At 42.6% G+C, this 17490-nt stretch overlaps 1 protein-coding gene across 2 annotated transcripts in view; it reads right to left on the bottom strand.

Moving 5' to 3' along the window:
* The window catches only part of LOC128839879 (uncharacterized), a 225220-nt gene that overhangs the window by 23593 nt on the left and 184137 nt on the right, over positions 1-17490 (bottom strand). For both annotated transcript variants that reach the window (XM_054033239.1, XM_054033247.1), the window contains 2 exons: positions 15252-15349; positions 3847-3916 (listed from right to left, as the gene is read on the bottom strand). In XM_054033239.1, the coding sequence (XP_053889214.1) occupies positions 3847-3916; positions 15252-15349 (168 nt within the window). The remainder of the gene's footprint in view (positions 1-3846; positions 3917-15251; positions 15350-17490) is intronic.

Here is a 17490-nt window from a genome sequence, read left to right as displayed (position 1 = left end):
TGTAATGAAAGCACATGTGCTGTGTAATGTGAACAGCAAAATTTAATGTGAAAGAGTGTACCCGTTGTTCTCTAAAATGTGTCTTTTTTAACCACCTCTCCCTTCCCCTCCACCAGCTGCAAATGTTTCTCCTTCACAGAGGCTAGTGAAGATTAGAAGGAGAAAATGGCGGACTCGGGATGATATGTTCTCGGAGCTCCAGATGTTCTCCCACGCTGACAGAGCACAGAAGAATGCGTGGAGGCAGTCAATGTCAGTGCAAAAAAGCACAATATGAACGAGAGGAGAGGTGGCAGGCTGAATCGTGGGATGAACAGAGCAAGTGGCAGGCTGAAGGTGATAGGTGGTGTCAGATTGCTGACAGAAGGCAAGAGTCGATGCTCCGGCTGCTGGAGCATCAAACTGATATGCTCCAGCGTATGGTTGAGCTGCAGGAAAGGCAGCAGGAGCAGAGACCGCCGCTACAGCCCCTGTGTAACCAACAGCCCTCCTCCCCAAGTCCCATTGCCTCCTCACCCAGACGCCCAAGAACGCGGTGGGGGGGCCTCCAGCCACCCAGCCACTCCACCCCAGATGATTGCCCAAGCATCAGAAGGCTGGCCTTCAATAAGTGTTTAAGTTTTAAAGTTTTAAACTGCAGTGTGTCCTTTTCCTTCCCGCCTCTCCCCCCCCCCCTCCCAGGCTACCTTGGCAATCATCCCCCTATTTGTGTGATGAATTAATAAAGAATGCATGAATGTGAAGTAACAATGACTTTATTGCCTCTGCAAGCGGTGCTCGAAGGGGGGAGGGGAGGGTGGTTAGTTTACAGGGAAGTAGAGTGAACCGGGGTGGGGGTGGGGGAGGGTTCATCAAGGAGAAACAAACAGAAGTTTCACACCGTAGCCTGGCCAGTCACAAAACTAGTTTTCAAAGCTTCTCTGATGCGCACCACGCCCTTCTGTACTCTTCTAACCGCCCTGGTGTCTGGCTGCCCGTAATCAGCGGCCAGGCGATTTGCCTCAACCTCCCACCCCACCATAAATGTCTCCCCCTTACTCTCACAGATATTGTGGAGCGCACAGCAAGCAGCAATAACAATTGGAATATTGGCTTTGCTGAGGTCTATCCGAGTCAGTAAACTGCGCCAGCACGCTTTTAAATGTCCAAATGCACATTCTACCACCATTCGGCACTTGCTCAGCCTATAGTTGAACAGGTCCTGACTACTGTCCAGGCTGCCTGTGTATGGCTTCATGATCCATGGCATTAAGGGGTAGGCTGGGTCCCCAAGGATAACGATAGGCATTTCAACATCCCCAACGGTTATTTTCTGGTCCAGGAAGAAAGTCCCTTCCTCCAGCTTTTGAAACAGACCAGAGTTCCTGAAGACGCGAGCATCATGTACCTTTCCCGGCCATCCCACATTGATGTTAGTGAAACATCCCTTGTGATCCACCAGGGCTTGCAGCAGCATTGAAAAGTACCCCTTGCGGTTTATGTACTTGGTGGCTTGGTGCTCCGGTGACAAGATAGGGATATGGGTTCCGTCTATCGCCCCACCACAGTTTGGGAATCCCATTGCAGCAAAGCCATCCGCTATGACCTGCACGTTTCCCAGAGTCACTACCCTTGATATCAGTAGGTCTTTGATTGCGTTGACTACTTGGATCACAGCAGCCCACACAGTAGATTTGCCCACTCCAAATTGATTCCCGACTGACCGGTAGCTGTCTGGCGTTGCAGGCTTCAACAGGGCTATCGCCACTCGCTTCTCAACTGTGAGGGCTGCTCTCATCCTGGTATTCTGGTGCTTCAGGGCAGGGGAAAGCAAGTCACAAAGTTCCATGAAAGTGTCCTTACGCATGCAAAAGTTTCGCAGCCACTGGGAATCATCCCACACCTGCAACACGATGTGGTCCCACCAGTCTGTGCTTGTTTCCCGGGCCCAGAATCGGCGTTCCACGCCATGAACCTCCCCCAGTAACACCATGATTCGCACATTGCTGGGGCCTGTACTTTGTGAGAGGTCTAGGTCCATGTCACTTTCCTCATCACTCTCGTCGCCGCGCTGCAATCGCCTCCTTGCCTGATTTTGCTTTGGCATGTTCTGGCTCTGCATATACAGGACAATGCGCGTGGTGTTCATAGTGCTCATAATTGCCACGGTGATCTGAGCGGGCTCCATGATCCCAGTGCTATGGCGTCTGGGGTGAAAAAAGGTGCAAAACTATTGTCTGACGGAGGGAGGGAGGGGCGAATGATGACATGGCTTACAGGGAATTAAAATCAACAAAGGTGGCTGTGCATCAGGGAGAAACACAAACAACTGTCACACAGAATGGCCCCCCCCAAAGACTGAACTCAAAACCCTGGGTTTAGCAGGCCATTGATTTCACGGAGGGAGAGGGAAGCAAATGAATACAGAACAAAACTGGCCCATCTATCTTTTACATCTTAGGCTGGCAGCAGACAGTGCAGCATGACTGATAGCCATCGGCATCTTCTGGGTGCTTGGCAGAAGATGCTGTATTACGACTGCTAGCCATCATCGTCAAGATGGTTCAGTAGGACTGCCGGCAGGACTGAGTCTGCAGGAGACAAAACATGTCTGCCCAGATGCCTCTGACCGAACTCACTGAGGAATATGATGATGATGGATATCAATCATAATACACCATCCACTGCCAAAAGGCAAGGAGCTGCTGCTGTATAGCAATGCAGCCCCACGTCTGCCAGCACCCAGAAAGCCGATGACGGCTACCAGTCATACTGCACCATCTACTGCCAAAAGGCAATTAGCTGCTGCTGTGTAGCAATGCAGTACCATGTCTGCCGGCACCCAGATGACATATGGTGACGGTGTGCTGAGCTGAGCTGAGCTGAGCGGGCTCCATGCTTGCCGTGGTATGTTGTCTGCACAGGTAACCCAAGTAAAAAGGTGTGAATCGATTGTCTGCCGTTGCTCTGACGGACGGGGAGGGGCCTGACAACATGTACCCAGAACCCCCCGCAACACTGTTTTTGCATCATCAGGCATTGGGATCTCAACCCAGAATTCCAATGGGCGGCGGAGACTGTGGGAACTGTGGGATAGCTACCCACAGTGCAATGCTCCGGAAGTTGACGCTAGCCTTGGTACTGTGGACACGGTCCGCTGACTTAATGCACTTAGAGCATTTTATGTGGGGACACACACAATCGACTGTATAAAACCGATTTCTATAAAACCGGCTTCTATAAATTCGACCTAATTTCGTAGTGTAGACATACCCTAAGAAATAGATAAAGTCCACTTGGCTGTTTAACACATCATACTGCAGGATTCTTCCCTAGAGAATATCTTCCAATGCTTTTTTTCTAGTCTTGTTTTAAACTATTAAAGTGATGGACTTCCCATCATTTTCCATATTTGGCCAAATACTCTATAGCTAGATGTGCTTTAAAGCTACGAAACACAAGTAAACTTTCAAAATAATAAGCTAGGAACACACACATTCTGCTGAGTTATCATACCCACTGAGTTACATCTGATTTGCCTTCAATTAGTCCCCGGTCTACAAAGCCATATGCATGTGCATAACTTTGGGCTCAATTCTGCAAAATAATAAGTATCCTGGTCCCAATTCAGTAAGCACATGCTTAACTTTAACCAAATGAGCAGCCCCACAGAATTCAAGAAGACTACTCGTGGGTGTAAGGTTATGTACATATTTAAATCTTTGCAGGATTGGGCTTCAGTGTGGGTCTCAAATCCCATTACAAAGATCTATAGCAAATCCAGGGTGGCCACCTAACAATGAAAGTGGGGTTTTTTCACTCTAGAAGACTGGGTATTTTTAAAGTACAATAGAAAGGTTCACTTACCCTAGCATTGTACATTTTCAGTTCCAAGGCTTTAAAATCCATGCGGCCAATCAATGCTCTCATGAAATTGCTGCAAAATATCAACAACAGAAATAAAAAAGAGGCACTTTTACATAACATGATTATACTTTTGCTTGATGGTCTCTAAACTACTTAGTGCTCCTTAGAAAAAAAAGAAATAAACTACAGATGTCACGTTCGATTTTATTCTCTATCCTTTTCTAATCGATTTCTTCACATATCACTACAGATGATCCTGAAGTAAAACTTCTGGATGTGAACTGTCCCAGTCGAAGCTGGCATTGAAGTTCAGCATGTGCCACTCATATTCTGCCCCTGGATCCTCTGGGTATGCTTTCACTACTTCCATTGAAGTAAATGGGAGCTGGATAGATATCTGAGGACAGAATGTGACCCATAAGGTCAAATTTTATTCTGATTTACTTAAGTCAGGGCAGGATTTTGCCCATACACTAAGGCCCAGATCCTCAAAGGTATTTTGGATAACTTCTATTGATAGCAATGGTAGTTAGGCCCCAAAATACCTTTGAGGATCTGGGCCCAAGTTCCTAATTCAACAAAGGACTTAAGTATGTGCTTAAGTGCTTTGCTGAATTGGGGCCTATAGTAACTGAGATTTTTGTATTTATTTGCCATACATCAAAAAAAATTTCCAACAAAATTCTTGCATATGTCAAAAAAGATTTCGCTGCCAACAATGACTCATCTAACCCTTTTACATAGTAATGACTAGACCAGGGGTTCTCAAACTGGGGGTCAGGACCCCTCAGGGGGTCATGAGGTTATTTCATGGTGGGGAGGGTCGTGAGCTGTCAGCCTCCACCCCAAGCCCCGCTTTGCCTCCAGCATTTATAATGGTGTTAAATATGTAAAAAAGTGTTTTTAATTTATAAGGGGAGTCGCACTCAGAGACTTGCTATGTGAAAGGGGTCACTAGTACAAAAGTTTGAGAGCCACTGGACTAGACAAATCAGAAGCTGAGCTAACACAAGTGTCCTGTCTCCCCTCCCTCTTACAATGATGTAAATCAGAGTAGCTCCACTGAAGTCAGTGCCGTTCTTTCAGATTTCCTTGTTGTTTCCGAGAAAAATCTGGCTCATGAATTTACAGGGCGACTACAAACTGCTGTGAAGCAAATCATGGACATCGTGCTTTGTGGAGTATTCCTGATTGACAACACTGAAGGAGGAGAAACTTGCCTGGGTGTAACATTAGTTTCGTGTAACTCCACTGAAATCAGAGGAGATACATCAGCATTAAAACTGGTGTAACAGCAGAGAGCATCAGGCCCATTATCTTCCAATTCCAGGTTGCAACGATATGAAAGACAGCAACTCTTTGTACAGTACACCATCCACCTCTTGTAACTGAGAGCCATACTTACTGCCAGGTCTTGATGCAGCCAACCCAATAAGTGGTGAATTGGTGTGTTGTGATTTTTTTTCTTGTTTTGCAATTATTACATAAAACTAGCTCTGCAAATATAGTCTAATAAAGTTCTTACCAGCACGGGGGAGTGTGGGGGAAACTTAGACCAGGTCTACACTTAAAACTTTTGCTGGTATAGTAATGTTGGTCTGGGATGCAATACTTTTGTGTGTGACATTTTTAATATCAGCAAAAGTCCTAGTTTGGATCAGTTAAACTGGCAAAAAGTGCTTGTGCTGATTTTGTTCAGGGAACTGATGTAAGCTGCGTCTAATACTAAGAAGGTTTGCCAATATAACTATACCAGCAAACCTTTTCTATGTAGACTAGGTGTATGACATACTGGATCTCTCGGTGCCAGGCAAATTCACCTTTGCCTTTAATCTGAACAAGTTGGGTCCATTCTTAATTTCTTGTTTTGTGAGAGCAAAATACGGAGATGGTGACATATCTGAAGAAACTGCCCCATGTGCCTAAATAATCAAAGTCTCATTTCCATCTTGTTGGGCCATATCCTGAAGTCCTTAGTCAGACAAAATTCCCATAAATCAAAGAGGATTTCTGACTGAGTAAGTCTTCTGGGATTCAATCCGATTACTTTAACCTAGGGAGGAAGGAGGGTCTTGCAGTAAAGACATTGCATTAGGACACTAGAGATCTGATGTCAATTCTTGGCTCTGCCATGGGGGGTGACCACCCATCTCTTATTTTAAGGGAGCATCCTTTATTTCAATGATTTGTCCCTTAGGGCGACTACCCGTTCCTTATTTTAAGATATATTGAAATGTATTAAAACTGATAAACATTTTAAACACTAAATGAAGCTTATGATAATTGCATTGTATATTTGAGAGGAGAAATGTACACTTGAGAGAAAAACACATGATATGCTAAGGGAAATGATGTTTCCCTAAAATGTCCCTTAAAATAAAGCGTTGTCATAGGGTTTTCATCGGGTTTTCCCTTATTTCCACCCAACAAAGGTGGTTACCCTATCTGCCACAGACGACATGACCTTGGACAAGTCACTTAATCTCTGTGCCTCAATTTCCCATGTTGAAAATGGGGATACTAATACTCCCCTTCTCCCACCATTTGCCTCTCGTCTATTTTGGCACCTTTGGGCAGGGGCTGTCCTAATACGTATTTGTACAGTGTCTACCTCAATGGGGCCCCTACGTCCTACCATAATACAAATAATAAAAAAAAGTGCTAGATTTCTGAATATGCCTTTTACCAGCCAAGTTTCCAATAAACGCAAATGAAATGTTAGCTATTACCATGACTGGAAATAAGGGAAAGCGTCTGAGGAGCCTGTAAAGGGACACTGTACTCCAGGAGTCCGGCTACGTGGGAGCTAGCTGTGCTTCCTCATGCAGCAGCAAAGTCATAAGAAAATTCTCAGCCAAAAGCACAATGAGACCTTCCCCCACTTACACTTATCCCTGTGTCATTTTTTTCTGAGGGACTGACTCCTCATTTCACCTCACATTCCAATTGCTCTGTCTTTGTGTCTTTGCTCTGCTTCTACAAAATCTTATTTTCCGTTTAGTCAGAGCTATGTCAGGGTTCCCTCCCCCTGCCCGCCCCCCCCCCCATCCATGCGTTTGAAACAAAAGTGTAAACTACAGAAACTATTTGCGTTTCACGGGTATTCACACATTGTGCCAACACGATGGCCCAAAAGTTTGGCGGGTAACCTTGCCCAGAGAATTCGTGAGCTGATGATGAATGGCTGTGAAGCCTTTGTGATTGCTCAGGCTCCATTGTTGGTCAAACAATGGAGGAGGACACAAGTCTGGCTCAGGAGAGCAACGGATAAAATTGTTGGGCAGAATGGCGGGCTCCTGCCGACATGACCACTTGTTGACATTGAAAGGATTCAACAACAAGTGAGCAGAAACAGAAACGATTCTGTTCGGCAAGGCTATTAGTTGCAACGTGTGGCACTGGAGCGGTCACTCCTGATGTGTTTCCTCACTAATGAGCTCTGAATGCCCTATTAAACTGGGAGGCTATAGGCCCAGAGCCACTAGGACAATGGTATGCATGAATGACTCCCCCAGTTCCTATTGGCTGGTCAGATGAAGGAAGCAACTGGCAACACTCAGATTTAAACAGGGCTGACAGTACAGTTAAATGATCATTAATTAGAGTTGGTGAACAGATAGCGACTCAAAGCAATTCTTAATGACAAGATAACAGTCTAACATTACTCAGCTTTGAGCAAGTTCAAGCTTGCACCATGTCTCGTTCTTTGTATTATACAGACTGGCATCACACTGATTTTAGGCTCTTTCATATATTCACAAACAAAAACACTTTGTTAAAAGTGTGTCAAGGTTCAGAACGTGAATCCATTTTAAAAATAAATAAATAAATACACTCTTTTTATAAAAAAAAAACTACATTTAAAAAAACAAACTGCTAACTAATTAAAGCCTCAAATGGACAGATGAGGAATCCAGCCAGTTCATCTTCTGCTATATAATCCTTCATCACCCACTGTCACCCTCCCTGACATAACATTGCCCATCCAACCTCAGCTTTGCCCTTCGGTTTGCTTTGTCTTTGGACATTTCAATGGATAATGAGAACATTCAGCATTACAGCAGTAAGGATTCAAAAGCAAGAGTTTGGATGGGAGATAAATCATCATGCTCCAGGGCATAAGCCGACCTCTGTCTGATGGGGTTAGGAAGAATTTTTTCCTGGGGGCAAGTTATTTCATAACTGCCGACTGCTGGATTTCTTGAATTTCTCTCTGAAGCATGAGGTACTGGGAATTATTGGAGACAGGGCACCGGCTCAGCAGGACCATAGGTTCGGTATGACAGGTCCTATGTCATGGAAATATTCTATTGGATATTTACACTGTTAATTTTATATATTGCTTAGTAAATGCATTGGAAAGTTTTCTAAAGAAATATAGTACTGGGTAAATGAAATTATGTCAGAGCACTGCAAGTTCTCTCACTGTGTGATGTGTTGGTAAAGCAGAAGAATATAGTTACGATTAGCATTGGAAAGACTGATGTGTTTGGTATTTTGAAATGTGTTGATTATATGGCTTTGGAGTTTTCTGGGAGTGTATGCAGATCTTGCAATTTTGTATTTTAACTATATTAATTATACTCTGTAGCAACTAATTTATGTAGTTTTTCCACAGGAGGTAATGATGTAGTATATGTTAGTGATACTGCATACTGGAAATGGATTCCTTGAATAAGAGATTATACAATCTCATGGTAACTGGGTTGTTCTGAAATGCACACATATTTTTGCAAATTTTAGGGGGCAAAGTTAAAGTTGGGTGGGTGATGTTAGTTGGGTGTGGCAAGAGTGATTGATGAAGGGTTGTATGATGAGGAACCGGCTGCATCTACTATTTAGACTGTAAACTCCCCAAAGCAGGGATCATCTTTTTGCTCTGGGTTTGTACCACACTGAGCACAATGGGGTCCATGACTGGGGCTCCTAGGGACTACCACAAAATAAATAATAAATTAACTCTTTGTTTCCAGCCTCTTTTTTGGGGGGGCAGGAGGAAGGAGGTTTGAAGGAGCAGATTTTTTTTGGAAAGAAACTAATTTTTGGTCTGTAGAAACACTTTCAGCTTTAACTTCTTTTCCATGAATAATTTTATTGTGAATTTCCCCTGTTTGATGTTTTTTGTTTGGTTTTGTTTTTTAAGAGTTCTGAAAGTTTAAACTGGGAACCCTTGTTCTGAATGATCTTATTATTCTGACCAAAGTGGTGCTCCAAACTGGTGGTCTACAGCAGCTCCATAGGTAAGCATGTGGCTGTTTGTGAGACTTCTGCACAGAAGGAAAAGGAGAGGGAACCAGATGGAAAATGTTAATCATGCAAAGATTTGCACCTAGAAAATTATAAGCATTTTAGGTTTCTAATGTGCATAAAAGACTCTGTTTTCCCCTGTGACCGTACACCTCTCTCCAGCCCAGTTGCAGTGGCACTGGTTTCTTCTGGGGGGAAGTTCATGGGGGCTGGGAATTGGGCTTTTAGTGGGAAGCCAGTGACAAACTAAACAATGGGGTAGCTCCCATTGTGCCATAATCAATTCTTACATGAAAAAATAATTTCTCAATTTCCATGTAGGTTAGTAGGTCCCAAATGTCACTCTGTTCTCTAGATGCAGAGAAACGGTGTGGTTCTGCTGCAAAGGGGTGGGCAGGAATTGATAATCCTACAGAGCCAAGATACCGTGAGGCATCCCCACACTGTCCTACATAATGTGGCCTTAGAGGCAGAAAGGGTGGAGCAGAATGGAATTGGGGTTGATGAAACCTATTTTTATTCCCTAAAACCCCTCAACAAGGGGGTTTATCTAACTCTTGGAGCACCCTCTTCATCAAGTCCACCTGCTGAGGCATGTCAGAAGAGGTTGGTGGGCTTAGAGGATTTGGTTCATAATACATTGGTCCATTATGTGATGGACCCATTGTATTACCACCGTTAAATTTGGGTTAAATTTTACACTTAAAGCAGGAGCTCAACCTCTTTGTCTTGTATGAAAAACACAGTGTATCTGCTCTGAATATTCAGCACATAATCGCTTAGCAAAGCTTGAATTTTCTGAGTTTCAAGATAATCTGTTAGTTAGAGTCTGAGTTCCAATAAGTTAAAAAAGTTCACATGTTCTGGATCTCACGAATTTTCAGGCCCCTGTAGCTTATATATATAAAAAACCCCTACACATTGTAGAAAGTCAAGCATTCGTACTCGGTGAGAGTTGCAGAATTAATTTACTTAACAAAAAGGAAAAAAACCAAGTTGTTAGCATGATTCATTGTAATGGAATCCTATTACATTTCTAGAGAACCTGACTATTTTCATTCATGAAAAATTCTATAGTTTTCCCTATGGGAGGAATATAAAAATGCAAGAGAAGTACAATTGTGAAGCTTAGGAGCATAGTGATGTAGCAGTCCTGGGTTTAATTTCTGTAACGTGGGTTTGTTGCCTGTCCACACATTTGGGGTCTGAATGCATTGTTTTGTATCATTATTATTTTAAATCAATAAAGACATTGAAATATTAACAAACCCTTGTACCCATACATTTTTGAAAATTGGTTTGTTATTTTAACCGTTGTATAAATATACCAGCTTTGATTTTCCAATAATTACTTCCATTATGAACTGATTAATATTAGTTAACAGTTTTATTTCTGTAGTGCCTAGCCTAGGGTGCCCCATCAAGATAGGAGCCCGACAATGCTGGACACTGTATGAACATATAGGAAATGATGAGTTATGTTAAAGCCTCTCTAATAATTACCCGTTCCTCTAGTAAAAAGATAATTGAAGAGAAGTATTGTATATTCACTATGTATTGATGCCTAGGCTTAGGGTGACCAGATGTCCCGATTTTATAGGGACAGTCCCGATTTTTGGGTCTTTTTCTTATATAGGCTTCTATTACCCCCCACCCCCATCCCAATTTTTTCACATTTGCTGTCTGGTCACCCTACCTAGGCTGAACTCTCTTAAGACAAATTGGAGTTCTGAATGTGCGCTGAGTGAAGAATATACTTGTGTGCTCCACATAGGAAAAGAATGTTTGGTGTGATTAAATAGGGAAGTCCGGGCACTGCTTAAGCTATGCTGTCTGGCAATGGCCCCCAAGGAACTGTTCACCAGCTTGGAATGGCCAGAATGGAGCAAACTCTGGCCATATCCCCTCCATGCAATGGAGGGCATAGGAGTGGCTACACTGCCTTGGGACTCACCCATACCAGGGGAATCTTCAGCTGGGGCGATCCACAGGCTTTCTAGCTTCCTTTGCGCCACCCCAGCAGTTCAAATGGTCGGGGGGAAGGCGGAGAACATTAAGCTCACAGTTCTGTGTCCTCCAGATGATACATTTCCTTCATTTTGTAGCGCATAATGACGGTATTCAGATTAGACGGATCACATATAATGTATATAGGGTTACTAGCAGGCTAACACTATTTTAAAATCCTCAGTGTGATGATATCTGTTTTCTTTCTCAAGACATGCATTAATATAAAATGATATTTCATGCCATTCAAAGATAGGCAGGTACTATACGGCCAGCCTCCTTATGGTCCGTAATTCACTGTGAGATACCCTGTTGATGTAAACTTAGTTTAAAATGCAAAAAAAAAAAACCTCTTTCAAAAAAGCATTCAAAGGAATGTCATCTCTGTGAAGTTTCAATAAAACCAAAGAACATTCAGATGCATCAAACTGTAATGTCTCCCGTCTCAGATACTTCTATACCATATGGCCAGAGAGAAGCAGATGGACTAGGTCACAGCACAGGGAAGAGAGAGAAAGTCTGCATTGTTATCTGACCCACTGGGCCAACACTAACAGACTGTCCCTAGTGATCAGGCTATTATTATCAGAAAGATCTGATAAAAACCTGATACTTGCATTTATTTTCCCTCAAGTAGTTCTCAGATGTGACATCTGAGCAAAATGACCTTTATTTTGCAGATCTGTTTATTCTGAAGCAGGAACATTTGAATCATAGAGGAGCAAATGACTAGAATGCACTTTTCTTTTATTGATTTTAGAAAATCAGGTTATTCCTACCTGATCAGTTGCCTAAAGTTCAGAAAACAGCTTGTCTAAACATTATAAACTCAACAACAAATAAAGAAAAACAGGATTTTTTTTATTGCTGCTCGCACTTCCACTGACAAACATTAGCCAGCCAACTAAAGCGGTACAGCATAATGCCTACGAGAAAATGCCTATGATTTTTGTCAGGATATTAACTGAAGATTGCTATGCTGCTGTATTAACATTAAATTAATTGCCTTGCATTAACAGCTACTAAAGTCCCTCAACATATTAGATCATACTGTACTGGCTTCTAATAGCTTCAAAGTCAAATGGAAATAATTTTTATGGATATTATTTGGGGGGGGGACATTTCATGAAATTAGCACTTATGAAAAATGCCAGAATAACACTCCTAGAGGCAGAAGACTATTTTTTCATTGGGAGTGGATGTTAAGCACCTCACAGAAAGCACAGACCCGATTTAGCAGGAGCAGTTACAGTGCAAGGATTATTTACTGATAGGGTTTTTTTTAATGGCACTTATTACTGTAGTTTCTGAGAACCTCACAACTATGACTGGATTTATCCCACAACCCCCTGATAAGTATCATTATTCTCAGTTTTACAGATGGGGAACTGAGGCAGAGACAGCTCACATGGCTTGCCCAAGATCCCACAAGAAATCTTTGGTAGATCCAGGAATAGAACCCAGATGGCCTGAGTCCCAGGGTCTTTAACCACAAAACTATCTTTGCTCACAACAACTAGCCAATGTTCCTCAACCATGACACTGAAGGAACGATTGTTACTCAGCTTTGGGTCCCCATGTCCTTTCAGTTCTTGCTTTCTGATGGCTCTACCAGTCAGAGTGCCAGCTGTGATGGTGGATTTTATTAAATGGGCTGTCCTCCAGGACTGGGTTGAGACCAACTCGTTTTATACAGTCCATCCACTAGCTGTCAAAAAACCCTGGCTTTTGATCCACAGTGACTGTGTCAGATTCAAATTGGTGATGTGGAAGTGAGAGGAACCCTGTTCCATTACCTATCCTCCGAGATACTGTTGAATATTCGGCTGTAAACAAGAAACATATGGAGCTAAAATGTGGCTCAACAGCCAGGCCTATGGGTGAAGGGGCAGAGATGCATTGTCCCAGCAGGAACTCACAGGGTATGTCTACACTGCAGTTAAACACCCACGGCTGGCCTGGGCTTGAGTTGGAACCCAAGGTCTGGAACCATCCCCCCCTCACAGGGACCCAGAAACCAAGCTCCAACCCGAGCCTGAAAGTCTACACTGAAGTTTTAGAGCCCCGCAGCCCAAGCCCCACGAGCCCTAACTCAAGCACAATGCTACCCGGAGCACCACAGAACGGGAGACCAAAACTAGCCCCTGTGAAAGAGTACCATGTGTATTCCCTCTAGACCTACTAGCTCTGCTGGCCAGTACTAATGCAGAGTGCCCATAGTATTTGTGATTGCCCTTCCCCATTTGGGGACGCCAGTCAGCTATCGCCTGGAGCAGTCGTCCTGCTCAGGTTGTGTATGGGCTGTGATTGCGAGCACAGGCTAGCAGAGTTGCTGTGCAGGTGAGCAAGGTGGAGTAAGGATTTGGCATCCTCTGCCCCCACCCCCACACTGTGCAGTGCACAGGGCCAGGCACCAATCTAGCCTAGAAATGAAACTTGACTTTCTAATTATTGAAAAATCTTGTCTAAGGGCTTTTCTGAACAAAATAACATTAAAATAATGATGTCACCATTTGTCTGTTCAACCAAGTGGAATCCTTGCCTTGGCTCCCCCGGCTTTTCTCAAGTTTCTTTTCAGGAGTTATTTCATAGCCCTGACACTTGGGCATACAACAGACAGAGATGGAGACGCCAATTTTACAATGAACAATGGTGCTGAGTTCTCCTCCCAAATGCAAGCTATTTTGTAAAGGCAGATTCTGCTGACCAAACAGTGCTGTTTGACCTTAAGCACAAGCACAAAAAGCAGGGAAATTCTGAGCTTAGAATTTCCAACACTTATCAAAATGATAATTTCAACCCTGTCACTCAAATGAAAACACAATTTAATGTTAATAAGAGATGTTATTAGAACACTCTGAACCTAAGCAATTCTTTACTGATTCTGCAATCATTGGCTAGTGTCCTTGAGTTGCATTTCCCTCTTGATACACTGTACATTTAACTCATTTAACACTTGCATGGAGAGGAGGAGATTGTGTGGGAGTCTGGGCCCCAAAAGTGCTATAGAGGTGCCCTGGGTTTCTCTGCCCCTCAACATGGAGGATGATTTTGGAGATGGGCTGGAGGAAGGACAATGCGCGCGTGTGTCTGTCTGCGCGTGAATTGCGGGGGGAGGGTGGGCATGGGAACTAGAGAACCCTTAAGGGGAGAATTACAAACAGGACACATAGGCCACTACACCGCCTGTTTTCTAGGCCTGTAAGTTGGGTCTGAAGTATGACCTAGTGCAGATGATATTCTATGATTCTATGTGTGCGCATAGAACTGCCCTCTGTTACTTGACTCATACTTTAACAGCAGCAGCAGAGTTCCCTGAGACATTTCACACATGGAAAAAGAAAGTGCCTGTGTGTGTTTCTTTCTTTCTTTTTTTCCCCAAGAGGCTTAAAGTTCTGCTCCTATATAAATATTCAGAGGTCTGAAAAAGTGGCCCAGAATACAAAAATGTCGAGCACTCAGCAACTCCCAGTGCAGTCAGAGGGAGCTGCTAGGAACTTTTCAGCACTTATGAAAAATGAGCCACTCATCTGGACATCTTCATACACTTTAAGGGCTAGCGGTGGGATCTGCAAAATTGCCTGAGTGATTTAGAAGAACAAAAAGAACAGGAGTACTTGTGGCACCTTAGAGACTAACAAATGTATAAGAACATAAGCTTTCGTGGACTACAGCCCACTTCTTAAGAACAAGTCCCTTTGACTTTCAGTGGGACTTCTGCTTTTAAGTCAATTAGGTGCTTTTGAAAAGCTTGTTCCAGTAACTGGAAATGGACTACAAATGACAGTCAAAACTGAACTCTGTCACAATACTTGCATTGCTCTCCCATGTATTGTCTTGGCTTGATGTCGCAGTATACTTTTTATTAAAAGCCACACAAACAGCATCGTCTGATGCTTGCTGGAATGTATCAATTTCTGGATTAAGCTGTCCCATTGTTTTGATGTGAAGTTATAGTTTAGAGATCAAATGGGACATGGCCTAGCCTAATCTAATATCAACAGCCTGTAATAGTGATGGGATACTCTGCACTAGAGAGCAATCTAAGTCTTTAATTACTTCAGCTACTGATAGATCAGCTCTCGCCCCCTCAAATTCCTTTGTCAGTGAGGAGTTAAAATTCATGAGCATCTTTGCCTCTGAATACTTACTCCAGTGCTGTTATTTTCTGTGCCAAGCTAGCCATCACTGCGAAGAGTCGGAGGTCTGTCAGGCCATCTGTTACATAATAGTCAACAATCTCTAAGATCTGGGGAAACAGAGATGGAGAAAGCAAAGATGATGAAGGGTTTAGAAAGAACAGATTGCGGCCTTGCTTACCAAAAATTAATAAATAAATAAATAGGATCTGATCGAAGCAGAGACAAGATTTATTAACATAGCCAGCAAAACAAACAAAGCAATTTCAGCAAGAAACCTGACAACAAGCCTGATAAACTCTACATTGCATTGTAGGTCTGTAGGATCCCCTCAAAACATTATGGACCTGATTCACCTAGAGTCACCTGCACATACGTACACCAGAGAGGTATGTGTTTTAAGAGAATTCACTCTAAAACAGTGTATAGAAGACCACACAAAAACCTTCTACCTAATGCACAAACACTCTCTGCCACACAACTGGAAAGTCAGTGTGACTTCCTCTCCCTAACAACAAACTAAAACCAAAAAGTTATGTAAAGCGTATTCATCAAGTAAAATTTTAGAATATTTTTCAGGTATGCCTATGATACCACATGTTTGCAACATGTCCACATTTTAAACAGCAGTAACGGCATCCTCAGCTAAATACTCTCAAAGCAAGTTATTACTGTGTTAACCATCTCTTAGGGCATTGCTGTAACACAAGCATAATAATAGGGAGAACTATTCATGATTTATTTATATTATATTGAAATGGGCTTCCTTTGTCCTCTCTCCCCTCTGCTCATGTTGTCTTCTCTTTGCTCCAAAACCCTACTGTTGCAGAACTCCCCATAAATATAAACACAAGCTAGCTGCCTCAACTGTACTGACATCATGGAAGTAGCTACTTTGAAACATTGCAACATAACAAAATTTGCAACCAGACTGTACAGAATTCCCCCCAAAAAATCTATATAAAGAGCCAACTTTTGCCTCTAAAGCCTGGTAGCATGGAGGGGAAAGGACAGTGGAAGTTGAATCCACTCCTGTGTTTGCTCACATCCTAATCAAAATTAGGTTGTAAAGAATAAACAAACCACACCTACTTTTCTGTCCCTCTTTGGATAGTATAGCTTTCACTAAGGACAACAGTCTTATAACACATGTGCCTAGCGAGAACCCACAGGTAATCTTTTGTACAAAGCACCTTAAAGCAATAAGAACTATTATGCTCTCTCCAATTACAAGGCTCCTTTGACTGTTCCGCACTCTGAATGCATAATTTCTATCTAGAAACTTGTGGCTGTGATCTAAATATCTATCACATGAAACTAGGGGAGGAGGGTTGTTGGTGTGTGTATGTGTGTGTTTTCCAATTGTCTTTGTATTTCAGGCACTGAATGCTACCAAAAGACTTATTCCTGGATCCTCCCTTTTTAGCCTTTCACAACAAAACCCACGAATAATAAAGTATTCCTTTAATGTTCCTATTGTGCAAAGCTGGTCTTGTACAAAATGTTGGCACAGTACATATAGTCCTGCTCAGGTACCTGGCTCTTATCTTCTGTCTTAGCTTTGCAAATGATATTTAATGTTAACAGGGAACAAAATGCATGAACACTGAGGGAGGAAAAAAGGGATGTTTACTGAAGGCACATGCACAAACAACAAAAATTGTTGGGCTAACTTTGCGGTTTAACTTTTCATAAAATAGAAACCACTGACAAAGCAAACATGGTATAATGGAAGTACTTAAAGTCTGTACTCATTTTTATTATTGCTATAAAAGAAGGCCACTCGTTAAATAAGGTCTGAGTGTATAGTGTAATGCAGCCTTTTTAGATTTATTTGTGGATCACGCACAATAATGCTGACAGATGGAAAAGATGAGCTTTCTAGATTCAATAAAAGTAAACAATAAATGTAGGCATCACCGACCCGGATTGTCATCATGCAATATGAGTTGTATAATGATGTTAGCATTGGCGTCTGCCATGGGGCCATTGCTTTGGAATACTAAAATTAAGCCATTTGATATGTGTTTGATGTCTGAACAATTCATATCATTTGCCACCATGAACAAATTGCAACTGGACCTGGCTGGGGAGTTCCAAGTTTTAGCTAAAAATGTGTTCAGATCAATCCAAGGCCACTGTAATTTATCTAAATGGCTTTCCTCTTTTTATCATATAAATTCGTCCCCTGCTCTAGTGTTAAAGTCTTATCTAACATTTCGTGCTGAGAATGTAAAGCAGGGAACCAAAT

The sequence above is a fragment of the Malaclemys terrapin genome, chromosome 1, assembly GCF_027887155.1.
Source record: "Malaclemys terrapin pileata isolate rMalTer1 chromosome 1, rMalTer1.hap1, whole genome shotgun sequence".
In the NCBI taxonomy this organism is placed as follows: Eukaryota; Metazoa; Chordata; order Testudines; family Emydidae; genus Malaclemys; species Malaclemys terrapin.
Note: the sequence above shows the minus strand (reverse complement) of the source record. Positions and strands in the feature narration are given on the sequence as shown.